We start from the raw sequence: 25,749 nt of genomic DNA on the forward strand, positions 1-25,749 counted from the left end.
TAGGGGATGCAGCTGCTTGAATTTTATTCCTGGAGGTATAGCAAAACGCCCAAAGCCACCCCCTCATCGTCTTCTACCGCAATGTTTTTAAAGTCATGGTTACAAGTGAGCCTTAATGTTACTGCTGGTTTTTCAGTCTGATGGCAGTCAGCGACCAGCTGTTTTCCCTGTGCAGGACTTGCTTTCCCTTGCTTGCGTGGGCATTTCATACCGCAGCAAAGGAAAGAAAAGTGTCTTATAAAGGAGGAGAACATAGTTCTTAAACCACAAAGATTGGCCTGGGGCAGGTGCGATACCTAAAATTAATTGAAATCCAGTCAATCGAAAGGAGTTTAAAGTAATTTCTGACTGTGTAGCTTTACTATACCATCATTAGAGGGGCCCTCCAATTCAACTTGAGTTTAATTGGCTCAGTTACAAGACATGTTCTTTTAGTGATGCTGTGATTAAAAATATTTTGAAATGCCAACTGAAAGTCTTGTATTGTGGGCTTTTCTCTTTCCACTCTCTGTTTTATTTATTCCGGGTTGTATCTTTCCTCCAGGTCCAGAGCCTCAGAAGCTGCAGATGCGCACCCCTCTACGGAAAGCACTGGCGGTAAGCAGATTTCTACCAACGGAAGATCTGGCCATCCAGTGGTTTTGCTAAAGGGCAGGAGAAAAGAACATTGCTGTGCAGAAACTGATGTACAGACTTGATCATCGTTTAACATTATGCTTACCATCAGTGTGAAAATGTTCAGCTATAACTCACGTATTGGCCTGTTCTTCTTTTAGCTTTCATTGTAGAGTCACGTGGGATGGGAAATCACTCGCTATTGTGGTACCTGCAGACAAAGACTAGAAAAATCCTCGACTTGAGGATTTTTATTTAAGCAGAACTCACTGAGAAGCCTGGCCTAAGCAAGACAAAGGCTGCTGCTGTCATCCCACAAATATCTCACAACATTGTACTTGTAGCCTGACACAGCTGCCACAGAAATCAGAGGTTGAACATCCTTTGACTCTAATACGTAAAAATAAATCAGAGCAGTTAAGTCAAAGAAGGAAATGGTGCTGGAGTATAACTGGATATACTATAAACGGTGTCTGTCCTTAATACACTTGAAATGGATTTCAGGTTTGGGGATATTTTTCAGCTTTGTGATGGGCATCAAAGGTTCATATTTTGAGTGACTCAAACTGAACGATTATGTTTCAAGATAACTTTACAATGTTAATGAAAAACAGATTTGCCTTAATAGAATCACATGAACGGTCATCCAAACCAAAGGCCAAAAAACCCAAGCCAAACCACAAACCACTAATAATCCAGCCTATTTGTCTCTCACTCTGGTGTGCAAAAGATTTTAAGTCAGCACAGGACGGAAACTTCGGATGCGCCCAGGTGCGGTCGAAGTTCTCGTCCTATCCCCTCAGCCACAGAAAGAAAAACTTGCATTTAACAGCTGTTAAGATGCTGGTTTTCATTAATCATTTTTTGGTTGTTCATTGTAAGACTACAGCTGTCCTAGGTGACACCTCTTCTTTCCTTGGGCTAAAAGACAGAGAACCATTTCAACAAATCCTTCCAGTTTTTGGTCTCATTATGCAACACATTACAGGGTCCTGAAAAAAAGTCTGCTGGCTTAATTGGGAAATGTGGGAAAGGACTTTCCCATGTGGTACACACTATCCATTATCAACAAGCCAGAAGTGTGGGAGAAGTGTGGACAAAAAATTTTTGTGCATTTCTGTACGTCTTGTCATTTTTGCTCAGCCATATTTGAGAGTTGTGTTTCAGAGAAGAATCAGATTCTGTCCTGAAAATATAGAGTTAAAATGTCTGGTTATACTGCAATTTTTCTTCAAGGCCTCTTGTTGTAGGTGCAGGAGATTCTTAAGTAAGTGCGTGGCTTCTTTAGAAAGTTCTGCTCCTCTCAGCTATAAAGCTGTGTCTTAAAGGGTTTTGCAGCCCAGGATGATCTAATTTGTCGAAGGAGTAACAGCAACATAGTTGATGAATGTAATTAATACAGTCATGTAAAGGACAAGGGGGAAGCCTGTGGGAGAGCAGAATTTGCAGCCAAGGAGTTGCAGCATTCAAGGCAGGGAATTTGGAGTCAAATTCTCTCCAAAAGGAAATACTGTGGCTGTGCTGTTTCCACTGCAGGGCTGGCCAAGCAATCGGGAGCAAGGAAAGAGTCTAGGTTTAGAGCAAGGAGTATCCTGAATTGGATCTGCTTGGAGGAGCAAGTCTCCCTCAGCTCGGATGGTGCCTTTCCTCTTTTCAGCGCGGGCACTGCTTCCTTCAGCGCAGAGCGCTCTGTGGAGCCGCCAGAGCTCAGGATCTGCAGGGTGATGGCATCGAGCACCACGGCCCTGCCCCACGGGCGGGTGTCCCCGCTGTCTCCCCGCCGCCCCTTCCCGCGCGACTGCAGCCACCCGGGCGCCGAGGTCGCTGCGCAGCGCGCAGGCGGCGCTGCCGCCCCGACGGCCGCCAGGCGGCGCCGCCGCGCCGGGGCCCCGCGCCCGCCCCGCCCGGCCCCGCTGCGGCGGCGGCGGCGGCGGCGGCTGCTGGTGCTGCGGGCGGCGGCGGCGGCGGCCTCGGGCCCGGCGCGGTGAGTGCGGGGAGCCCCTGCCCCCCTTCCTCCCGGCCCCCGGCCCCGGCGCGGCGGGGGGAGCCCTGGGGGCGGCGGCGGCCGGGCCGGAGCCCTCCCTGGGGGAGACCGGCAGGAGCAGGGCTCGGAGCCGGGGCGCCGGGGGAGGCCGACGCGGGAGGCAGCGTGCGGTGAGTGCCCGAAGCGGCGCCCGAGCAGCGCCGAGACGCGCTCCGGCTCTGGGGCTGAGCGCCCCGTCCCTGGGCCGGCCGTGCCCAGCACACGGGGGCTGCGGGGAGCTGTCGCTGCCGGCGGGGCCCCGCGGGAACCGAAGGGTCCCCGAAGTGCTGGGAGCAGGGGGGCCCTGCAAGGGAGCAGGGTGCTGCACCGCGCAGGTGGTGGCAGGGAGGGCTGCGCCTGGGGGCACCTGGCAGGGGCCGAGACAGGGCAGAGGCAGCAGCAGGCTGGGGCTGAGGAGCCCGTGCCCGGCTGCTGATGAGGAAAAAGCCTTTTGGGCTTGTGGCACCTGGCTTTTGTGGTGTGCACGAGGCAGTTTGAGGGACAGGGGACGGCGGGTGTCGGTGCGTGGGTGCCGCTGGGCTCCCTGGCACTAAATGCAGCCGGGGTGCGCGCCCACGCGGAGCAGTGTCTCCCTTCGCTGAGGCTGTGCCCGGGCTCAGGCCGAGCCCCGCAGGGCAGCTCTGCCTGGGGAGGCTGCGGGCAGGGCCACGGTTTCTGTGCCCACAGCCCCAGCGCTGAGTGTGGGGGGGCCGTGGGGCACCCAGCGGGGTGGGCACGGCCGAGCCTGGGGTTGCTCCTTGTGGTGCTGGGCCTCTCCTGAAAGACCCTTCAGGTTTGCTTGGGTTTTTGTTGGCTTGCTTTTACAGGGAGAGAGGAACCCCAGCAGTGCCATCAGAGACAGCCGCTGCAAGTGCCCCAGCATTCCCCAGCACTGGATCTCCGACACTGCCGCCTGCGTGCAGAGCCTGGGACAGCGTGTCCAGCAGGAGGGGCTGCGTCCCTGCCCCTCTCACCCGCACGGGGACGTCGGGGCCTCGGAGGCGCTTCCTGGGGAGCCCGGGGGCATTTTCCCCTGCTGCCTTCTCCCTATATCACCTGCAGGGCTTGTGTCACTGCTGAGGAACAGCTCCAGCCTCACTGCCTGCCTCTGCGTCACGTCCAGGAGTGCCGACACCGTGCGATGGCCTCGCACCTCCTTTCCGCGCTGGGAAAGGGAACCAGCAGAGCCGCGATGCAGAGAGACAACGTGAGGTTTAGTTCGTCCCTGGCAGAAGGCGCCCGGCTCCCTGCTCCCAGCAGCACGACTCCACTCGCCTCCCTCCTGCCCTGCGCGCGGTCCCGCTCCTGGCTGGGGACGACCTGCCTGCGCCCGCCTGGCTCTCGGCCTCCGCAGAAACCCTGCTGGGATGGGAGTACAGCGCCAGCTTGGGACAGCTCAGCTCCAGCTCGGGCTCCTCACAGCAATCTTGGGGACTGACAAGGTCGTAAATCAATCACTGTCACAACTTGCGTATTAATATCATCTTTAATATTGCACACACATTGCACAACTAGTTTATGAACAGTGTCCACACATTGAATAAATATTCTGTGTCTTGTACAAAGGGTGAATAAACAGTGGAACTGGAAGACGGTGTCTGCTCGCGTTTCCTCCCCCAAAAGGGCCTTCTGCGCCAGAAACTCTCTCAGACGCCAAGTTTGGCCTGGTGCATGCCAGCCTCCCTGCTGTCAGGGCGCGTGCCGATGAACCCCCACCTCCAGTGAGGGTCTGCGGCCCCCTCCCACCCCTCTTGCCCTCCCACCACCCGCAAAAAGGGCCCCCTTGGCCTCTGATTTTGGGGCTGAAAACAGATGACTTAGTCTCTGTTTTCAAGCCCCAAAAACACAGCACTTGCCTCTGGTTTTGAGCCCGAAAACACAGGACTTGGCCTCCCTTTCTGAGCTCAAAAAGGCAGGACTTGGCCTCTTTGAAACCCCAAAATAGCCTAAGAAACCTGTTTTCAGTCTCCAAAAACACAGGACTTAGCCTCCCTTTCTGAGCCCCCAAAGTGCCCAATGAGCATGTGTTTTGAGGCCCAGAAACACAGCACTTGTCAATGGAGGCCAGATCCTGCAGCTTGGGGACTCAGAAACAGGTCCAGGGGGCTGTTTTGGGGGCTCAGAAAAGCAGACTGAGCCCCAAAACAGCCCACTGAACCAGTTTTCAAGCCCCCAAAACGCAGGACTTAGCCTCTGTTTTTGAGCCCCAAAACAGCCCCATCAACATGCTTTTGAGGCCCCAAAATGCAGGACTGCGAAAGGGAAGCGAAATCCTGCATTCCTGCAGCTCAAACACAGGTCTGGGGGCTCTTCTGGGGGCTCAGAAATGGATTATGAGCCCCCAAAGCAGCCCACTGGGCCTCTCTTTCAGCCCCAAAAGCACAGCGTTTAGCTTCCCTTTCGAAGCCCCAGAGCAGACCCTGATCCTCTTTCTCAAGCCCCCAAAACAGCCCACTGAACCTGTTTTTGAACCCCCCAAAAAACAGGACTCAGCCCCCCTTTCTGAGCTCTCACACCAGTTGCAGGAACCCGCGTTTGAGCGCCAGGAACGCAGGACTCGGCCTCCGTTTCTGAGCCCCCAAACCAGCCCCCGGAGCCTCTTTGGCAGCACCAAACCCGCAGCACTTGGGCACAGAGGCTCAGCCCTCTGCTTCACCCTCCTTTCACCCCCCTCCCAGGGCTGCACCACCCCGTGTCCGAGCCCCACCACAGCGCCCTCAGACCCTTCCCCAGCCCCCAGGCACCAGCCCTCCCCTCCCGGCCCCGGGGCAAGGGTTTTTTTGGGGCTGGGGGGGAGCCCCGCGCGGGTCGGGCCGTGCTTGGGAACTGCGCCGGGGGGACCCTCCCTGCACGGAGGGCACAGCCCCGCGGCGCTGCGCAGCCCCGGCAGGCCGGGCGGCCGCTGGGCTCCGGCCCCTCCGCCTTTAGCTCACTCCGCCGCCAGCCGCCGCCCCAACCCCGCCCCAGCGCCGCTGCTCCGCGCCCCGCCGCTCCCGGCACCGGGCAGCACCCGGCGGCAGCACAGACGCGCCGCCACCGCGCCGGGGCCCGCAGCTGCCTCCCGCCCTGCGCTCGCCCCGCAGCCGCCTCTCCCGGCCGCCCACAGACCCCGCACCGCCCGCCCCCCCACCGGCACCGGCACCGGCACAGGCACAGGCACTGGCCCTGTCCAGACCCCCCGGCCCGGTTCGGGCAGCCCCGGCCGCTTCCGCACCGCTTACCTGCGGCCGGGCGGCCCCGCCGGGGCAGCGCTCGCTGCCGCCGCCGCCGCCGCCAGCCGGGAAGCGGCAGCCCCGCGCCAGCCCGGCCCGGGTGCCCCGCACACCGAGCGCTGCCGCCGCCCGCCCCCCGCCCCGCCGCGACTCTGGGGGCCGGAGAGACCGCGCAGGCGCCGGGAAGGGGCCGCCCCGGGACCGCCCCGCCCCCGGCTCCGCCCCCGGCCCTCCCCTGCCCCAGCCCCGCCCCACCACGTGCTCCCGCCCCACATCGTCCTCGGCTCCCGCCCCAGCCCCGCCCCGGCCCCGCCCCACCCGCACCTCCGGCACCACCCCACCCCTCCTGCCCCGCCCCCGACTCCGGCTCCGCCCCCGGGACAACGGCCGCGGCCCAGAGCCGCGGGGACCCGGGCGCAAACGGCGGCGGCGGGGGCGAAGCGACTCGCGGGGCCCCGGCACAGAAACACCCCCGCTGCTGCGTGAGGCTCCAGCAAGGTTTATTTCAGCGACGCCTCGGAGGCTGCTCGAGGCCGGTGGCGCGGAGGAGCCGAGCGGCCGCCTGCTGCACCCGCGGGTCCCCGTCGCCCCGCAGCACCCGCAGAGCTGCAACGGCACCGGCCGCGGCGTTGGTGCTGGCACCGGCACCAGCCCCGGCCCCAGTCCCGGCCTCCCCGCAAGGGCGACGCGGCCCCGCCGCTGCCCCGCAGCCGCTTGCTGGCTCAGCGAGCGCCGCGGTGCTGGGCCCCAACTGCTGCGAGCCCCCGGGGCGCCGCGGCCCCGTCACCTACCTGCCGAGAGCAGCATCGCCTCCTCCCCCGTCAGCCACTCGGTGCCCGCGTGCTCCACGAGGACCCCTGCGTGCACAGGGCAACACCCGGCATCAGGGCGCTCTCTCCCTCCCAGCCCGGCCACATCCCACCCTGAGCACCTGCTCCACCTTTCCCGCCCCCTGCAGCCCCCGCACCCCGCTCCGGCCGCCCCCACGCAGCTCCAGCCCTGGGCAGACGGGCAGAGTGGCGACGCGGGAGGCAGCAGCCGCAGAGACGCCCGCTCGGGCTCACCAGCGATGTCGAGGGCCGCAGCCTGCAGATCCACGCAGCTCCGCAGGAAGCAGCGCCGGGTGGCGATGTACAGCGCCTGCTGGTGCTCGGGGCTCTCCTGGGCCTGGGGCAACACGGGGACACACTGTCCTTCTCTGCCCAAAAACGCCCCCGCTGACCCGCGGCAAGCAGGGCACACGGATCGCGGGGCGCCGAGGAGCCGGAGCAGGGCCGGGAAGCACGGCCGGGCCCGGCGCCAGCCCCGCGACGGCGCCCTGCCGCCCTCGGCGTGTCGCCCGCTGCCTCCCTCGGGGCCGGGAAGGGCCCCGCAGCCCCGTCGCGCCCGGGTGCGCAGCTCCTCACCAGCTGGCTGCAGATGTCGTCCTGCAGCTCGGCCGCGCTCAGCCAGGTGTTGACGGCGATGCCCTGCCGCACCCTCCTCAGCCCCAGAAACGGGGCGCACAGCCTCAGCGCGCCCTGGCACGCCTGCCAAAGAGAGCGGAGCCTGTCGTGGCTGCCCTGGGATGGCCAGGCCCTTCCCAGCCCTTCCCAGGGAGCTCGTCGTGCCACGCTCGGCCGGTGCCGGCCCTGGGCCCGCAGAGGGGGCGCCCTGGGGGCGTTGTCCCGGCAGGAGGGAGACTTCCCCGGCCTTGTCCCGGCACCCTGCAAACAGCACCACTGCCGGGCGGCTGCGCCCATGAGGCCACTGCGAACGCCCGTCCCTGAGGGGGAGCAGGGACCTGGGGCAGGGACGGGCGCCAGGGACAGGCCAGGGAAGGGAGGCAGAGGTCTGCGACGGGACCACGAGGGTGCTGGGGCGGCTGCCCTGGGCATCGCAGGGGCAACCTTGCTGGGACACTCTCGGGGATGCTCTGCAGAGACCCTGCAGCTGCCGAGCAGGCAGGAACGGCAGAAGTGTCCCCACGGGCACCGCGCGGCTTCACTTTTTGTGTTGCAAGCAAGTTCCTGCGGCTCTGACCATGGAGGCTCCCGGGTCTGGGTCCCGCAGGTGGAGGACGAGGCTGGCCCACGTATTTGCCAGTTCTTCGGTGAAGAAAGACCTCCACCTCCTCGTGGCAGAGGCGGCCAGCACCCCGTACAGGGTGAAGGCCGCCGAGCGCAGCGACGCCTGCTCCTGCAACCGAGAAACCCCAGCTGTCAGGTGGGCAACTGGGACACCTCGGACAACTGTTTCTGTAACACCCGAGCACTGCCAGTCGAGCGCAACGTCCTGAGAAAGGACCCCCAGAGGGGGTCACAAATAGCACCTCCTCCGTCTTCCCCAGAGAGAAGTGTCTTCCCTGAACCCTCCCGGTGCAGAGCTGCCCTTGCCCACACCGCCCCTCTTGGACGAGCCCGCGAGGGAGCCTTCGAGCAGGCGTTAGACAACACCGCTCACTTACAGCATCAAAGAAGGACCTTGTGGCCTTGGCGAGGTCTTTGAAGGTGGAGCCCACAGCCTTCCCCTTCAGCTCGTCCACCACCTTCGCCAGCGCCAGCAGGCTCTCTGCCACGACCTCCGCCGAGGCCATGTCCTCCAGGCCCCTCCGCAGCGCCTCCAGGACGGCTCCCTTGTGCTTGCGCAGCTGTGAAGCGTAACACACACACGTACCTCTCGCTATTCCTGCCTCTGACCGCTCATCTTTCCCGTTGCCTCCGGGGCTGAAGCTTTCAGAAACAGCCCCCGAGCAGATCGCAGCCCAAGGGTCCCATTGGCACCTCAGTCCCCTTTGCAACCCGGATGATGCCCAAGAACAGAGCGCCTTCGGGGCAAAGACTCACACTTGCCTCTGCTGCTCTGCCCACTCTCTCTAACCCCTCCGCGCTCTCCACCTGCATCTCTCCGGTCATGCAGGGGCTGCGTTTCACGTGGAGGAAAGCCCCTCTCACCTTCTCCGGTGCTCCGCTGACCAGATTGCCCAGGCCGCGCGCCGCCATCTGCCGCACGGTGCTGCTCGGGTCCTGCGTTTTCTCTGCCAAGGCCCCCAAGATCGGCTGAAAGCACCTCCATTCCTGCAGCGCTGGCTCCTTCATCAGCTGCAGCACAGCAACCCGGCCGTCAGCATCGGAGACGGATGCAGACCAGGTCCGGGAACAACAACCACCCCGGGCTCGACACGAGGAAGCCCCACAAGCCCGGGCTAACTGCCCCGGTGCCCAGCAGCTTTCCTTTGGGCCCGGCCCAGGCTGTGGCTTCGGGGATGGCGAGCTGCTGGGGGCAGCACTGCCCCGTGCCCGGGGGAGGCCTTGTGCCCGTGTTTGGGGGGAGTTGGCCTCTGGAGAGGATTTGCATTGGGTCCCGGTGGTCGCTCAGCAGAGCTGCTGAGATCAATCGAACCTGGAAGCACGTCCTGGCTGGGGTCGGGGGAGGCCCTGGAAAGGGGGTCACTGATAGAAAGCCCATCTGTATTTCCTCCGCCACCAGCAGCAGTGACGAGGACCGGGACTGAGCGGTTTGGAGGGGCAATAGCATCCCTGGCAATAGCACAGGGGAAGGACGGGGAAGGGGGCAGGGAAGGGCAGCTCCCAGGAGGCCTCCTGCAAGGGGGGATCCGCTCCCGCCTCCACTGCGACACTTTCCGCCAGCACCTTCCCAAAGAGCAGCGTCAGGAGAAAACCCATCCCAAACCTCCCTCTCCCACCTTCTTGCTCACCTCCGCAAAGAAAGCCGCAGCCATGAGCCGCAGGTTGGCCGAGGGGGCGTCCAGCCACTGGGTCAGCACCAGCACGACGGGCAGCGAGATGGTCCCGGCGCGGAGCAGCACCCTGCGCACAAAGCACAGGCAGGCGACACACAATTACGCAGGCAGGCACCTGGCCTCGGGCCCCAAAATTCACCTGCTCCTGCGCAGGCTCTGGTGGGCAACTCGGAGACGCCCAGGCCAAGGGGAAGGGTCCCGCCAGCTCCAATGGGGTCGCAGCCACCCCAGAGCAGCGAGGCGCCTCCTGGGGCTCTCACCCGGTCAGGAGACCGACGCCGTCGGGGTGAGCCCGGGGGTCTTCCAGGGCGGCCCAGGCTCCCTGCTTCCTCAGCAGCCACAGCCATTTCCCGTCGAGGCACGTGCGCAGCACCGCCTCTAAGGTCTCCAGGGAAAGCCTGGGGGAGAGAAGAGCAGCCAGGCCTGAACCTCGGCAACAGGCATCTCGGGCAGCGCAAGGGAAATGCCGCCGCCGCCGCCTGCGAGGCCTTCGTTCACTCAGGCTCAGCCTCGCCGAGGGAGCTGCAAATACCCCTGAAATGACATCTCGCAACCCTGAGGTCTGCCAAGCTGCACGAAAACTGGCCTTTTCACCCTTCCTGATGCCCCAAACGCACTGTCAGCACTAGAAAACCCCAAGTTTCTAGACTTCACGCTCACACCTTCCTCCCTGGGAATCAAAGTTCCTCCAGGAGAAAAATGGAAGCAAAAACAACCAGAATCGGTTTCCCCACCTCGGAGACGAGGCAGGCCAAAGCGCTGCCTCGGGGCCATGAGCGAACATGGCCTGGTTACGGGGACCCTGCGTCTCTGTCCCGCTGCCTCCTACCTGCAAGGATTGTCATCGCTCGTGTGTCCCTTGAGGAACAGCTTTCGCTGGCTGCTGAATTGGGGAAATGGCATCTCCTTTCCCAGCGTGGCGCTGATCTGCTTCAGCAGCACCGGGAGCAGCTCCGGGAGCAAGCGCTGCACAGCCTCTGAGGTCTGCAGCGTTGACACCACCTCAAAGATGGCACGTGTGATCTGCAGAGAAATTCAACCACAAGCGGCCTGTGAAAACAAGGCCTTTTCCCACCTCTCCCCTGCCCGCCTCGGGCACCTTTACCGTCTGCAGTTTGGCTTTCGGCAGCAGCCCTGCAGGCTGCCTGGCAGCAGCAAAGGGTCTCGGCTGCCCCGCTGCCAGCGCTGCCCAGGGCCCAGCACGGCACCCCGCGCGGTTCAGGGGTGTTCACAGTGTGCACAGCGCACAGCGTCCCTCAGGCCGAAGGGTTATTTAGGACGTCAGGTGCGAAGCTGCAGCAATGTGTCTGCCAGTGCACGTACCTTGAGAGGCTCCAGCGCAGCCTCATGGTCGTCGGCCTCAGGCTTGGCAGAGCTGGTCCTGGCTTGGTCGTTTCCTGAGTGCTTCAGTTTTTCCATCAAAACCCTCAGGAGCTGGTTCACAAAGAATTTCCTCCCCAGGACCCTCCACAGCTCCACGGTGTCACTGCAAGGCAGCAGAAGTTGCCCCGTGAGCCCGCAGGCTCTGCTACCTGTGATGCCCTTGGCAGCGGCCAAACGCTCTCCTGGCCTCGAAGGGGCTGGCGGGGGCCAGGCTCTGGGCACCGGCTCTTGCCACGCTCAGCCTTTCTCCCCCCGCAGCAGCACGATCGCCTTCTCCGCTGGCTCCTCCTGGCCCCCTCAGCGGTGGGTCCTGCCTGCCCCCAGGGCCGGGCCAGTGCACGTACCTGTCCATGGGCAGCCGCTTCTGCAGGAGGCTGTCGATGACGGAGCCAAGGTGGTAGCGGGCCAGCAGGGACACCGCCTCGAAGAGGACGCGTCGCAGGGTGTCCTGCTGCATGGTCGGCATCCGGATGTAAATGATGCTGAGGATTTCTGGCACCTGAACGCAGACCAAAAGAGCCGTCCTCTGCAGCCTTCCCTCGTCCTCCCGCACAGCCTCCCACCCTGGGCCTGTGGCCCCAGAGCCAAACCCGAGCGCAGCAGAGCCCGAGCAGAGGAGGTGAGCAGAGGCTCCGGGATCAGGCTGCCGGCACTTGGATTCGATAGAGCTGTCGGTGCTGCGCACAAGGGGTGGCTCTGTAGCCCCCGGCACCTGCACGAGGCGCACGGCAACGGCTGAGGCGGGAATGCCAAAGCCCCAGGGAAAAGGCGCCTCTCTCACCTCGGTGAATAGCTGTCCCCCGCACGTCTCCAAGAAGGTGAGCAGCCACTCGCCAGCTGCCTGAGCACACGCGGGCCTGACCGACAGCATCCCGTCCAGGGCGGCAGAAAGGAAATCCGTGGCCTGCGCTGGGGGGATGTGTTTGCAGACGATCTGGGCAGAAATCACAACCAGGAGAGAGCACATCACAGGTCTGCTCCGGCTCTTCACAAAGGAGAGGAAGCTCGAGCGCCCGGGCAGTGGGGCAGTTCGCTAGGCCTGCAGGGTGCGAGTGCTTTACAGTGCAGCGGCGCAGGCAGGGCCTGGTGTATTCTGGGCGGCCGAGAGCTCTGCAAGTGTCTCCCCGCGGGCTGTTTGCTTATACACAGAGCCTGGACCCTGCCTGCGCTGGCGGCGCCAGGTACCTTTGCGAGTCTGGAGGAGGCCTGGAGCAGAGCCTCGGCGTCTGGGGCTCCCAGCCGCTGGCACAAAGGCTGCACCTCGTCCTCCTCGGCCCCCGTCTCCAGCGTCTTGCCTGCAGCGAGCACCAGGAGGAAAGGAAGGGCAGTGAGGGGCACGGAGACCCCACCTCAGCCCACGGGCTGTGAGGAAGCAAGAACGGAGCCCAGCCCCGCGCAGTCGTGGGGCGCGGGGGCAGCAGGGGCCCGGCTGGCCGAGGCTGGCAGGGGGCTGCCCTCACCTCGTATGTGGAGGAGGTGGCCGAGGCAGGCCCCTGCCCGCTGGCGGGACGTGGCCAGCGAGTCGCAGACCAAAGGCGCCAGCAGTCCCACCATGGAGCCAAAGGGCACAAAAGAGTTTTCTCCCTGCGGAGACAGAAGGCCGACGAGAAGGTCGCAGGCGGCCCTGGCAGCCGATCTCCCTCTCCCGGCTGTGCTGCCGCCTGAGCCCTGGCAGGGCATCGGGGCAGGCAGCGGTGCAGCCCCACAGCCCGGGAGACCCAAAACCCAGCTCCCAGCCTGGGGCAGAGCTCCCTGCCGGGCTGCAGCCAGCGGGGAGAGGGGACACAGCACGCAGGGGGTCTCTTCTCACCGAGAGCTCGAATCGCTCCTCGTAAGCGCCCAGCAGCTGGGCGCAGGCCTGCAGGGCCCTCTCCCGCTCCCACTCCTTGGCCGAGGTGAGCCAGTACTCCAGCACCTGCGCAAGAGCAGACCTGTCTCACAACAGGCGGCCCCGGCGAGCCCGGCCTGCCCAGCGCCACCCCAAACCTCTCCCTCCCGCGCAGAGTCCCGCCGAGGAGCTGGCGCCTCTGCAGCCGGCGGCGCGGCCCCTTCCCATCCCCGGCAGCCGCTCATGGAGGGCCCCGGCGCAGACGTGCCCCACAGCCACTTCGCGCTGACCCTGCCGACTCCACGGCCCAGCTCTCCTGCACACCCTTCGCCCGACCCTGGGGACGCCTTCCCCGTCCCCCCACAGATACTCACGTGCAGCATCTCCGTGAGCCAGCTGGAGGTGAGCTCTTCCTCCAGCAGGGCTGTCAGCAGCTCGCCGAGAGCCCCCATGGTCTGCACGTGCGGACACTGCGAGCGGGAGAGAAGGACGGGCGTTGGGCCGCACACGGAGACGCCCGGCTCTGCCGGAGGGGGCAGAGCGCAGCGCGGGCTGCTGGGGGGATCCCCCGGAGAGGCTGGGAGAGAAGGGCCGCCAGGTACCTGCACGGGCAGAGCGTTTGCTGCTGTCGCCCCTTCCTCTTCCGCGGGCTCCAGGGCAGGCAGAGGCATCACGCTCTGCAAACACTGATCCAGGAGGTCGCGGTTTTCCTCCCGGGTCAGCGACGGCTTCAGTTTGCTGACAGAGAAAAAGGAGACCAGAAAAGAGTCTTCCTACCACTCCCCAGAGCGGGTCACACGACACCCCCCCCACAGCCCCGGCGGAAAGACCCTACCTCAAGCGCCCCACGGCCACAAACGCCTCCTGCCGCACCGGGGACGCCAGGCAATCCCGGGGCTCTGCCTTCACGAAGCCCTGGAGGTCACAGAGACACACGCACGGTGGGCAGCGGGCAGCCACCGAGAGCCCTCCCGCCGCCAACAGGCTCTTCTGCTCGCCCTGCCCCAGGCACAGGCGCTGGGCGCCCGCACGGCTCCCACAGCGGCACCGGGGCCGGGCAGCCGCCCCACCGCGGACAGACCCGCTGCTCTGCCCAGCGACGGCCACCGGGCACCAGCACCCAAGGGCCCCGGCGCCCGGGGACAAGGCTCAGGGCGCTCGAGAGGTCGCGCGCGGCCAAGGCAGAGCATCGCCCCTCGGGGGCGCCCGGCCTCGGGGCTCAGCCCCAACCTCCCCGGGGGCACAGTCCCGGCCCGGCACTCACCAGCAGGGTGCCCAGCAGCTCCCGTTTGTAGCAGAGCTCCCCGCGGCGGGAGCCCCCCGCCCCCTGCACGGCCCGGCTGACCTCGGCGACGCTCCGGATCAGGCTCAGCTTGAGCTGCACGTCCTGCGGCCCGGCAGAGAGAAACACAGCGGCACCGATGAGGAACTCCTCACAGCGCCAAAGGCGGAAAGAGGCGCACGGCGGGGAGTCCAGCCCCGGAGCACAGCGCCGAAGGGCGACTGCGGCTTCCAGGAGCCTCCGGGACCTGGGCTCGGCACACGGCTCGGAGGAAGGAAGCCTCCTCTCCCCTCCCGGGAAGAAGCTCCCCCTGGGGAGGCACGAGCTTTCCCCGCTACCTACCGCAAGGAGACCCCCCACCTCTGGCCTGGGGAGCGGGAGAGCCGCTCCGGCACGCCTGCGATGGGAAAGGTGTGCGGGAAGGGCAGGAAGCAAGGCCCCACGGGGCAGGACTTACCTTGGTGGAGAAGGCGAAGCCCAGCACCTGCAAGGGGAAAGGGCACAGAGTGAGAGGCAAGGAAGTGCGGCGCACAGACGCAGGACACGCAGCAACGGCCCCAGAGCGCACAGGCGCTGCGGGACAGCAGAGACGGACCAGCACTGCTGCGTCGCCCTCCACCAGCACAGGCAGGGCACAGTTGCCCCTGGGGCACTGGGGGGACTCGGGGCTCGCAGGAGTTTCAGGGTTTCAGACCCAGAAAACGCCCAGAGCAGCTGCAACGCGGGGACAGGGACATGCAGAGGGATACGGGCTGGGTTTGCGACTCGGCCTTCAGCACAGACCCCTCCTCGGGGCTCTTTCCTAAGTGACGGCCCGTCGCGATGAGCTCCAGCTCGGAGCCGGGCTGGGGCAGGCGGCACGTCCGTGTGGCCGGCCCTGCGCCCGCGCACCCACCTGGCAGCTGGCGCGGTAGTGCTGCAGGATGTGCCCCACGATTTCTCTCTCCACGTGGGCCGGCAGCTGCTCCCGGGGGGCGCAGAGCGCGATCCAGCTGTAGGCCAGCACGAGCGCCGTGTGCATCCTCGTTCTCTTCCCCTGCTGGTATTCCTGCGCCGTGGGAGAAGCCACGAGACGTCAGCCCAGCACCTCCGTCGCACCCCAGCTCCCACTGCCTCCCCACCAAGCAGCTGCCCCACTTTCCACGCAGCAGCCACCACTGTGCTGCTGCTGGCTTAGAAGTGAAAACAAGGCAGAGGAAAGGCAAGCCAAGACCCCCGGCATCCTTTACCTTCAGGCGATTGAAAGCCCCAGACACTGGCCTTTCCTCCATGCAGGCCCCAAACTCCTGCACCACCTCCAGGGCAAGGTGGAAGTGGCTCTCGGCAGCGCCAGCTACAACAGAAATCATTCCCTGCAACACAAGAGGAAGGGTGAGTCGGCCTCTGGCCCACACTCAGCTGCAGCAAGCTCCGAGCGACACTTGCGATATCGTCCCACAGACACCGCAGCGACAAGGACATCGGAAGAGCCTGGAGCGCTCTGCTGGGAGACATCACTGCTCCCTGGAAACACAGAGGGGCTCCGGGCAAAGCAAGGGGACAAGAGGAAACTCACCTCTCTCTCCGACTCCTCCAAATAATTGGTTCCTAATAGATATTTCTTCAATTCCCCACGGACGTAGGGCACGTGCTGACACGCTGCCAGCGACATCCCGATGGCCTTATACAGGAAGGCCTGGAAGAGAAGAGGCCACCACAGACGTGGTCACGCACAAGGTGGCGGCACAGAGCCGGGCCGTGACGCACCAGCCCACACCAGGCACAGCTGAGCTGGCCGCGGCGCCCGGCTGTTCAGCCCAGCCCCGCTGCCCAGCGGCGCGGAGAGCAAAGCCTGTCTGGGGAAGGCCCGGGGAGCCGGGGAGCCCGGCCTGTCCGCAGAGGGCAAGAGCTGCAGGCACAGCCCCGGGCAGCGTCCCGGGCTCTCCCGCCAGCGCCCACCGGGAACGGGAGCAGGAACGAGGCCTCGGCAGGGACCCACCTGCTCCCGGGACAGCCGGGGGTAGCTGCCCATCTGCTGGCTCAGCTCGAAGCTCAGGCCCATGGTCCAGGCCTGGCTCTTGATCGTCTCCAGTGACGTCCTCAGGAACTAGGGGAAACACCAGTTGCAGCAGCCTCTCCCCGGCCCCTTGGGCCAGGGCTGCTCGGCAAGCGCCCGGCGCTCCTGCTCTCTCCCTCCCTCCAAACAGGGAGCCCGAGTGACCGGCCCGCTGTCTTTCGTGTGTTTCCTGTTCTCTAAACAGAACTGGCATTTTCCTTCTCAGGTTGCCCCTGCTCCTCGTTAAGTTTCCACCCACACCTTCCCCCTCTTTCCCACCGGCATTTGCTGCCCTCGCAGCAGCGCTCTACCTTAAGCAGCAGGCGCTCCCACTCGGCAGAGTCCAGGCAGCTCTCGCTTTCCCCTGCAACACCAGAGCAAGAAAACGCTCCGTGTTACTTAGCACCAGAGAAGAGCCCAGGGCTCTCCTCTGCACTCAAACACCCGCCAGGTCCCACGCCAGAAGGGGCCAAAGCCGGGAGGCTCGAGCCCCAGCGCCCGACTCTTTGCAGGCCCCAGACACCTGATGGACCCTGGGGACGGGGGCCAGCGTCACTGACTCAGGTCGGCCACAGACCCGCCAGTCCCGATCCCCATCGCTCGGCTGCAGCTCCCAGAGCAGACCAGGCCGTCACACGAGGGCACGGACCACGCACACACCTTTGCACCAGGCCACGTTTCACCCACCCCCAGGAGCGCCACGTCCGGCCCTCCCAAACACCCACCCAGCAAGGACGCCAGGGGGCTGCAAAACCTGCTCGTGGCAGTGACGGGCAAGAAAGGCCCCCTCCCCTGGAGAAACTGCTCCGGGGCGTCAGCGCTCACTCCCTGGAAGGGGAACGGCTGCAGAGCAAGCACAGAGAAACCCAGGGCCAATTGCCCTCCCTCACCCTTCTGCACGCTGCCTTTTCCTGCCTCCCCCACGGCCTCTCCAGCCTCTTCCTCCCCGACAACGACAACGGCACTTTACCTTCCAGGTACTGCAGCAGGAAGGGGATCTTCACGGCCCACACCGTCCCCACGGCGCCGTGGATCTCTCCGCACAGGGCCTGCAGCAGCCGCAGGGCAGCGACGCCGCAGCCGCCGCCGGCGTGAGGAGCCGCTGCCACCACCTGGCAGAGGGCAGGCGAGACCTGGGCTCGGGGCGGCCGGAGGAGCCGCGGCTTCTCCCAGCAGGGAGGGCGGTTGCTCGGCCCCGACCTCTCCCGTCCCCTCGAGGCCCCCAAAGCGTCTCCCCGCGGCCCCTACTCACCAGCAGGCGAGCCAGCAGGGCCTGCGGCGTCGGCAGCTTGGCTGCGAGGAGAAAGAAAGGCCGCTGAGAGCTGCGCCACCTGCCATACCCTGCCCCTTTCCGGGTCGCGCAGCCCCCGTGCGGCCCATGGGCTGGTGACCGGCTGCGCTGCCGCAGCCCTGTCCCGGGCGTTCCCAAGGGCTCGGCAGACGGAGGCGCAGGCAGCTCCAGCGCGGCTGGGAAACGCTGGGAAGCAGAGTGACACGGGCTGCCCCGGCCCCCGGCACAGCCCGGCACAGCACACGGCAAGAGTTTCGCCTTCCTACCTCGCTCCCGGAACGCCACAACACCGGGCTCCTCCTCTCCGTCCTCATGCCCTGCTCTCTCCCGTCTCTCCGCCAGCTCTCGGAGGCATCGGGAGAGTGGCACCAGCGTGCCCGTGTACTGGGCTGGCACCACGTACTGGAGGAGCCGTGGCCACAAGAGCTGCAGGGAAGAAGGAGGCAGTTCAGCACCTCGGGGCTCCCAACTCAGGGCCAGCTCAAGAGCCCATTTTAGCTCTGAGATGGGAACAACGCTGTGCATTTCCACTCGCCTTGTGCGCGTAAGGGCCTGCTTGGGGAGCAGTTTGGGGAGAGTGGGGCAGGGAGGCAGCAGCAGGGCGCCGGATGACTTACTTTGGTCATCCCCCTGACGGAGACATCCAGAGAGCGCAGGATGTCCAAGCACAGGGCTTGAAGATCTGCTTCTTCCTGCGCTTCTGCCTGAGAAAGGTTCCTCTGCGCCTGCAGACACAGTTTGGGCAACACCAGCATCACTCCCTGTCCCTGAGATGGGAGGCTGAAGCACCAACCACCCAGCGCTCCCGTGATGCTCCCCTGGGAGCACCCCCCTCGGGAGGCAGGAGAGAGCAGAAAGTCCCACACGAGGGGCCAGGTCCCAGGTGAAGCAAGGACTAAACAGGCCAAAGCCCTCCCCCGGCATCCTCCGAGATCCCCCCGAGGAACGGCGATGGGGACGCCGCTCAGCCCTCTGCACCGCTGACTGCAGCCCTGCTGTGGGGGGCTCCCCATTCCCAGGGCGCCCGCAGGGGCTCCCAGGACACCCTGGGCACAGAGCAAAGCCCAAGCGTCACACTCTGCCCTCACCAGTCTGACGGAGGCCTGGCTGAACCTGGCGAAGATGTGGGCCACCAGATCCCAGGCCGAGCAGCTCTGCACGCTGCAGCTGAGCAGCTCCTTGGTGAAGCGCAGAACTGCCCTCGCCACCTGCCACGGAGGAGGTTGCAGTTACCCCCTCTGCTCAAAAGCCCGGGGGCACCCGCCTTCGCACCGATCCAGCCCGTGTGCCCTCTGGGGAGACCATGCGGGTGCAGGAGACCCCTCTGCTCCCGCCGTCGCTGCCATGCAGGAGAATTTCCACGGGGAAACGCTCGTCTAGGCTCGACCCCCAGCAGCAGCCCCGCTGGGGGCTGGCCAGGCTCTGCCCCGAGCCACAGGTTTCTCTGACGCCCACCGCGCTGCCGCCCCTCGCCAGCCAGCTCACCTTCCTGCTGGGGTCTCGCAGCACAGTCCGCACCGCCTGCACAAGCAGCGGCAGGCTCTGGCCTCCCTCCGCTGCTGGAAAAGATGGGCAGAGGCGTGCGCTGAGGCAGAGCCCTCGCTTCCGCAGGGACCTGACAAAGCTCCCAGCTCGTTCACACACGAGCGGCCCAGAAAACCGGGCACAAGACTGTGACGGCCGAGGAAGCAGCAGAGTCCCCCAGTGACTCCGTTTACAGACACAGCTGTGTGACGGGACCGTCTGTTATAACAACACAGAGCACTGCAGAAACGCGATGGGTCCCTGCCCTGTCACCGAGTGCTGAGCATCGTCACTGGAGCATCGCTGTTTACAACTGCCCCGTCACATCCCTGTCCCCACAGCTGGCCTCACTGCGCCCCGCGGCACTGACCTGCAGAGCGCACCAGGGCTCTGAGCAGATCCAGGGACACCACGCGAGCGGCCTCGCTCCCGCTCCCCAGCTGCGAGTGCAGAAACGCCACCGTGTGCTCAGGGCAAACTCGGGCTGCGAGGGAAAAGTCGTGCTCTGCGTTAGCCGCCCAGGTCTTCCCCCACTTCAGAGGTTTGGGAGAGAGCAGCAAGGGCGCAGCGGTGTCCCGCGCAGTCTCCTGCCCTCACCCAGCAGCAGCACGCAGTAGGACAGCTCTGACCGGTGCTCCTCGCTGGGCTGCTTGCTTTCATCACTGAGCTGTGGGAACAAGGCGCGCTTTACAACTAGGTGCCTAGTGTTCAGCCTTCCCCCTCCATCTCTCCCTAGGCAGTCCGAGCCCTGGGATGGGACCCACAGCCAAAACCCACCCCACCCCACTGAGGTGCTGGCCACCTCCAGAGGTTTGGGGCGGCCGCGCTGCCCAGGGGCCGCGAGCTGAGCAGGTTCAAAGGCTGTGCTCAGGGTCTCTGGACTCCAGAGTGCTGCAACGTGGCTGAAAGGGACGTTGCTGGCTGAGCTGTGCTCTCCCCTGAGCCTGCGCACAGCAGCCACGATCAGCTCTACAACATCCTCGAGACCCCAGAATGGGAGAGGACTCCAAGTATCTGCAGAGACCTGCCCTTAAGGCAGGTCCCGCTGGAAGGACGCTCTGCCCGGACATCCAGCAGGACTTTCCCCTCAGCGTGCATCAGGTCTGCGGCACCCAGCGCAAGCGGTGCAGGGTCAGGCTGCCCTTACCTGGCTGTGCACAGCGGTGCCGATGGCCTGAACCTTCTCCTTGCCGATGGGGATCTTCACTTCCCCCAGAATCTCAAGAAAATAACTGAGACCCTGCAAGGGAACGGGGGAAGAAGAGTGGGGCTGTCACCTAAAGCAACGTCTTAAGAAAGGAAACCCAGCATTTCTGTGAGGAAGTCCTTAACTCCAGCCCCCAGGAAAAAAACCCAGCCCTCCTGCACGGGGCTTCTCGGGTGTCCTTCCCTCCCAGCAGCAGCCTTAGAGGGCCTCTCCTCTGGACGGAGCCCGTCTGATGACCTTTCCCGGCACTTCACACCCCTCACACCTCCCCTTCCCGCCAGACGGGGCTGGACGGCGCCCGGGCGTTAGAGCAGAGCCTCTCGCGCGCACGATGCCCCAGGGACGGGGCTCAAGGCCTCCCTTCCCGAGGAGGTCGGGCCTCGGGGACGCTCAGCTCCCTCTCGGCCCCACCTGGGCTGCTCTGGTGCTGCCCGAGAAGCCCAGGAGGCCTCAAGCCTCCCCTGCTCTCTCCCTTTCTTCTCAAGGGGTCCCGGCTCCTCCAGGCACCCCACAGCACCTCGCAGCACGTGCACACACCCCACGGCCCCACCGTGCCCCACATAACGCCTCACCTTGGTCACCCGGGAAGTGTCCTGGACCTGCTGATACTGGCCCAGGAGCCAGGGCAGCTGCTCCCACACGCGCCCGCGGTGCTTCTCCTCGTGCAGGAGGAGGCCCATCATGGCAGCCATCGCCCCCAGGATGGCCTGCTTGACCTGCAGGGAGGGCAGCGAGACGCTCTTCATCGGGGCCCAAGGTCCTGCCACCCCGACACGGTCTGCCCCCCCACAGAGAGGCATTTCCCTGCTTCCCCTGCAGGAGAAGGGCTTGCTCCTGAGCACAGGGCACATCCCCAGCCCTGGCCCCCCGGCCCTGCCCAACGGCCCCCGGATTCACCTGGTTCCCGGCACGGCGGCCCCGGCCCCCTGCTCCTGGGCACGGGCAGCGCCTGAAGCTGCAGTCCCGCACGCTGGCTGTCGCCTGCCACCGTCCACACTGCCACCGCATCGGCAGGGTCTGGCTTTGGGCGCTGCATCAGACACCCTGCACCCTCCCCGGGCGCCTCTCCTCCCACACGGCCCTCACGCGGAAAGACAGACGGACCGCGACGGCGCTGCTGCCGCCGCGGGGCTGGGACGGCAGCCGTTCTCACCTCCTCCTCCTCCTCGCAGCCCAGCCAGCTGCCGACCACGTGGCAGAAGAGCGGGGAAACGCTGCTGCAGAACTGCGCCTCCCTCATGCGCGGGAAGGGGCATTTCTCCCAGTGGCGCAGGTAGGTGTTTGCGGCCTTCGCCCACTGCTCCAGCACTGCAGCGAGAGGAGCGAAGGAGGGTCAGGAGCCTGCGGCGGGGAGGAGACCTCGCTCTGCCGCCCCGGCCCTTCCCCTCCCCGCGGGGCCGACACTCACCGCCGCAGACAGCGCGCAGGGTCCGCCTGCTCCCCACCTGGCTCAGCATCGTCTGCAGGGCGAAGAGCGTCATTCCCACGAAGGGGACGCACCGCAGGGCTGCAGAGAGGGCAGGGCAGAGGCACAGAGCGCGGCCGCCGTCAGAGGGAGCCGGGGCAGCGTGCGGGGACACCCCGGGGACGCGCGGCGGGGTCGGGGGGCGCCAGAGCTGCCCGAGGGGCTGGGGCAGGCGCTGGCGTGGGGAGGGCTCGTGGGAGGGGGCTTGACGGGGTGCTGGTGCCTGCCCCAAGTGGGCAGCGGGGCAGCCCTTCGGGGGCCTGGGAGGGCGGCGGGGGCAGAGCCCGCCACGCTGGCTCTCCTGCTGCTCCCGTCCGTAGCTCACTGGGATGGGGGCTATGGCCGGGCCCCGGCCGGCCCCAGCAGCCAGCAAGGGGCACCGAAACCTTGCAGCCTCCGGCTGAGCACGGAGCATTTTGGGAGGAGCGGGCAGGATCCCTTCTGCCGGTTACCACAGAGCGTAGCCCCGAGCCGGAGGCCGAGGGCCCTACCGTAGCTGCTGGCCAGCTTGCCCAGGGTGACAAACACAAAGTCCTCCGAGATCTCTCCCAGGGCCCGCATGTGGCGCTGCAGCTCGTACATGACGCTGTCGAAGTGGGAGCGGGCCAGGGCCACCAGGACGTCGCTGGCGGCCGTCCGCACGTCCTCCGTCACCCCCTGGCGAGAGCAACGAATCCCCCCTCAGCGGGAGAAAGGCCGAGGCAGCCGGACAGGCTGAACGCGCCGGGGCCCTCTGCAGCGGGGCTGGATACGGCCTTTTCTTGCGCGCAGGCGCATCCACGGGGAAGGAGCTGTCACAGGGCGTCTGGGACCCTCTGACAGGTCTCAGTGCTAGAGACAGGTCCTCAGAGCCCTCCTACAGTTTACAAAACCGCGCTCTAGCCAGCCGCCCCTGGCTGCCTTCGGAGAGGAGCAGCTCACCTGGGCCGCTCTCATGTCCTTCGAAGCCGCTGCGATCACCCTGCTCAGGACAGCGCTCTGCAAGCAGCCGTCGTCGCCCTGCAAGACTCTCTCCAGCTCTCGGTACGTCTCTGCTCTGTCGCCCTGGGGACACAGCCCAGAAGGGAAGAGCTTGGCCTTGCTTCTCCTTATCACCAGGGAGCCCCAGAGCTGGGGACACGGGCCCCGCCAGCGGCAACATCCGCAGCACGTGCGGTTCGCAGGAGGGCAGCGGCGCCCTTGGGAAACCGGGGACCCTGCTGGGCCCCTGCAAACCCACGCGCAGCACAGCACAACGCCCCCGCCTCACCTCCTCGTCTTGCAGGCGGTTTGACAGAGAAGTCACCCGGTCAGCCAAGGTGGGCACGGCTGCAGGGACGGACTCTGTCGCCCTGCCTCCATCCTCGGGAACGGGAGGTCGGGACCAGCAACCTCCGCAAGAGAAGAGACTCTCTGAAAAGAGAGGAGGAGAGGATGAGCGTCAGCTCTGCTGGCCTCAGCTGCCTGCACTGTTTCGGGGCAAACGGCTCCCCAGCCTGGAGAGAAATCCTTTCCCTCAGCGCTAACTCTGCAGCCAGGGCTGTATCAGCAGGCAGGCAGCCGGCAGGGCCAGGGGAGGGATTCCTCCCCTCTCTTCAGCACCAGTGAGACCACCCTGGCTACTGGTGCAGTCCAGGCTCCTTACTAAAAGATAGAGATGATATAATGGTATGATATAATGGAGTGGGCCCAGAACAGAGTCCTCAAGGTGGCTGGGGGCTGGAGCACATGATATGCGAGAGCAGGCTGAGAGAGCTGGCTTTGGTCAGCCTGGAGAAGGGGAAGGGAGAACAGTGTATTGCTGCCTGCAACTACCTAACGGGGGATACAGAGAAGATGGGGCAAAACTCTTCTCAGAAATGTACCTGGACAGGATGAGAGGCAACAGGAACAAGTTGGAACATGAGCAATTCTGATGAAATATTAGACAAAAACTATTTCCCATGAAGGTTTGGGGCTGAGCTGCTGGAAAGCAGCTCTGCGGAGAAGGACCTGAGGGTCCTGGTGGACAAGTTGACCATGAGGCAGCAACGTGCCCTTGTGGCCAAGAAGGGCAATGGTATCCTGGGCTGCATTAGGCAGAGCATTGCCAGCAGGTCGAGGGAGATGATCCTCCCTCTCTGCTCAGCCCTGGTGAGGCTGTATCTGGAGGACTGTGTCCAGTTCTGGGCTCCTCAAGGCAAGAGCTCCTGGAGCGAGTCCAGCGGAAGGTTACTAAGATGATGAAGGGACTGGAGCATCTCTCCTATGAGGAAAGGCTGAGAGAGCTGGGCCTGTTTGGCCTGGAGAAGAGAGGCCTGAGGGGGGATCTTCTCAATGTGTATAAGTATCTGAAGGGAAGGTGTCAAGAGGCTGGGGCCAGCCTCTTCTCAGTGGTGCCCAGGGACAGGATGAGAGGTGACGGGCACCGACTGAAACACAGGAGGGTCCATCTGAACATAAGGAGACCTTTTTCACTGCAAGGGTAACAGAGCACTGGAACAGGTTGTCCAGCGAGGTTATGGAGCCTCCAGCCTTGGAGATATTCCAAAGCAGTCTGGAAACAATGCTGGGCCATGTGCTCTAGGTGACCCTGCTTGAGCAGCAGGGTTGGACTAGATGATCTGCAGAGGTCCCTTCCAACCTCAACTGTTCTGTGATTCTGTGAAGGTGGTCAAACACTGGAACAGGCACCCAGGGAGGCTGTGGGATCTCCATCCTCAGAGATATTCACAGCGTGACCGGACAAGGCCCTGTGGGTCCTGCTTTGAGCGGCAGGTTAGACTCCAGTGCACAGACGTCCCATCCCCCCTTGGTTATCGTGCGAGCATAACGCCCAGAGCCTGCTGGGTTTGGAAGCAGGGGGCCTCTGCTACCGAAACAAGGTGGATGTTATCAGAGCCACCAAGCCCATCAGGCCTGACTCCTCATGAGGCAGCCTCTAAGTCCCCTGCACTGCTGTGTGGAAGTGCAAAGCAGACCAACAGCTCTGCACGGTTTGCTCCATTTGCCATCTCCCTCACGGTCAGGGCACATTAGCTCCTTGGGTGGAAAGTGCATGAAACGAGGGCCTGGAGGGAGCTGCATGGGAGCAAGGAGGAGGTTTTCTCCTGAGGAGCCGGTGCACTTGTAGGGTCCAGGGGAGTTCCCGCAGCATCAGAAATGGCCAGCCCTGCTCAGTGGTGCTGAGGGTTCGTGCTCGGGATCTCCTGCAGCTTGGCCCTGGCCCGGCCCCAGCCCCGGCCCTGGCCCCGGCCCCAGCCCCTCACCTCGGAGTGCCCGGAGTCTCCGCATGGCGCTGGGCCAGGGACAGCGCTGCTGCGCCAGCCCTGCGTGAGAACAGAGTGGGACCGTGGGGACCCGCTCGTACGCGCCACCTTCACCGCCGCAGAGCGCTGCGGCCAATGAGGGCCTGCCCCAGACACGCCCGCCTGCATCACAGAGGGCTTCCAGCCAATGAGGGCCTGTTTGGGGACACGCCCCTGCGCATCACAGAAGGCTGCTGGCCAATTAAGGCTCGCCCTGGGACCTGCCCGTGCACATCACAAAGACCTGCCAGCCAATAAGGGCTGTGCTCCAGGGCCACGCCCACTCAGGGCAGGGGACCGGGTAGGGCAGCAGGCAAAGGACTCCAAAGTGCCCCAAAGCCAAATTTCCCCATTCCCCTCAATCACTCCAATCTCCTGAGTTTCCTTGAAGGGGTCTGGTCACCGACTTGGCCTGAGCAGCGGCTCCCAGCCCCTCCCGGCTCTGGGTCCTACCCTCGGAGCCAGAGGTGACCTGCTCTCAAGGGGGCTGATTTGGCCTTTTCTCTTTTTGCCTGACTTTCTCCAAAAAAGGCTTCTGCAGGCTTGTCATCTGTGTAGGCGTCTGTATGTGTCATTCTCTGCGTCTCCTCTGAGTAACTGAACAGCCCTGGATTTGCTCTGGGGCAAGCTGCCATCTGGATAGGGTCCTGGGCGATGTGTGTTAGGTTACCCTGCCTGAGCAAGGGGTTGGACTAGATGATCTCCAGAGATGCCTTCCAACTTCAACCATCCTGTGATTTTGTGAATTTTCTCAGAAAAAACCTCCTCTGTCCTTGTTGGCCAGCCACAACCTGAAACAGGAGTCTTGTGAATGGAGATACTTATGTGTCCCCAGCTGACAGCTGGTGGAAAGCTGTGATCTGCATAACAGTGTGA

At 64.3% G+C, this 25,749-nt stretch overlaps 2 protein-coding genes and 1 long non-coding RNA gene across 3 annotated transcripts; 1 reads left to right on the forward strand and 2 right to left on the reverse strand.

The window, feature by feature from the left end:
• The first annotated feature begins 2,607 nt into the window (after positions 1-2,607).
• On the forward strand, positions 2,608-4,228 carry LOC136992167 (uncharacterized). The gene is made up of 2 exons (XR_010884231.1): positions 2,608-2,769; positions 3,466-4,228. It is a non-coding gene; the product is annotated as an uncharacterized lncRNA (long non-coding RNA).
• Positions 4,229-6,333: 2,105 nt separating this feature from the next.
• LOC136992131 (maestro heat-like repeat-containing protein family member 2B) lies at positions 6,334-11,765 on the reverse strand. Its single transcript, XM_067296988.1, has 13 exons — positions 11,757-11,765; positions 11,320-11,474; positions 10,916-11,078; positions 10,422-10,615; positions 9,853-9,990; positions 9,548-9,659; positions 8,784-8,930; positions 8,297-8,479; positions 7,873-8,028; positions 7,257-7,379; positions 6,915-7,017; positions 6,642-6,707; positions 6,334-6,456 (listed from the first exon to the last, which is right to left on the reverse strand). The coding sequence occupies exons 2-13, from the start codon at positions 11,439-11,441 to the stop codon at positions 6,356-6,358; spliced, it is 1,608 nt and encodes a 535-aa protein (XP_067153089.1). The 5' UTR covers positions 11,442-11,474; positions 11,757-11,765; the 3' UTR covers positions 6,334-6,355.
• Positions 11,766-12,325: 560 nt separating this feature from the next.
• LOC136992132 (maestro heat-like repeat-containing protein family member 2B) lies at positions 12,326-24,859 on the reverse strand. Its single transcript, XM_067296990.1, has 28 exons — positions 24,835-24,859; positions 22,857-22,999; positions 22,529-22,651; positions 22,099-22,264; positions 21,551-21,649; positions 21,296-21,450; positions 20,715-20,858; positions 20,083-20,175; positions 19,533-19,602; positions 19,306-19,419; positions 18,897-18,967; positions 18,500-18,619; positions 18,029-18,136; positions 17,678-17,837; positions 17,373-17,413; positions 17,091-17,232; positions 16,432-16,484; positions 16,064-16,171; positions 15,641-15,760; positions 15,315-15,437; positions 14,981-15,133; positions 14,543-14,569; positions 14,068-14,190; positions 13,639-13,718; positions 13,406-13,541; positions 13,178-13,273; positions 12,786-12,890; positions 12,326-12,559 (listed from the first exon to the last, which is right to left on the reverse strand). The coding sequence occupies exons 1-28, from the start codon at positions 24,857-24,859 to the stop codon at positions 12,326-12,328; spliced, it is 3,132 nt and encodes a 1,043-aa protein (XP_067153091.1).
• Positions 24,860-25,749: the final 890 nt, after the last annotated feature.

The sequence above is a fragment of the Apteryx mantelli genome, chromosome 5 (assembly GCF_036417845.1).
Source record: "Apteryx mantelli isolate bAptMan1 chromosome 5, bAptMan1.hap1, whole genome shotgun sequence".
Classification (NCBI taxonomy): Eukaryota; Metazoa; Chordata; class Aves; order Apterygiformes; family Apterygidae; genus Apteryx; species Apteryx mantelli.

Excerpts from the sequence above, each read along its gene's own strand:
- LOC136992131 (XM_067296988.1), bottom strand. The coding sequence starts at position 11,441 with ATGCCGACCATGCAGCAGGACACCCTGCGACGCGTCCTCTTCGAGGCG. Across the intron at positions 7,380-7,872 it reads CAGACCCGGGAGCCTCCATG|GCGTGCCAGGGCGCGCTGAG; the intron begins GTCAGAGCCGCA and ends TCTCTTTGGCAG. Across the intron at positions 6,708-6,914 it reads TGCGGCCCTCGACATCGCTG|GGGTCCTCGTGGAGCACGCG; the intron begins GTGAGCCCGAGC and ends CTGTGCACGCAG.
- LOC136992132 (XM_067296990.1), bottom strand. The coding sequence starts at position 24,859 with ATGCGGAGACTCCGGGCACTCCGAG. Across the intron at positions 17,233-17,372 it reads CCCTGCTGGCTCGCCTGCTG|GTGGTGGCAGCGGCTCCTCA; the intron begins GTGAGTAGGGGC and ends GCCCTCTGCCAG. Across the intron at positions 14,570-14,980 it reads ACTACCGCGCCAGCTGCCAG|GTGCTGGGCTTCGCCTTCTC; the intron begins GTGGGTGCGCGG and ends TTCCCCTTGCAG.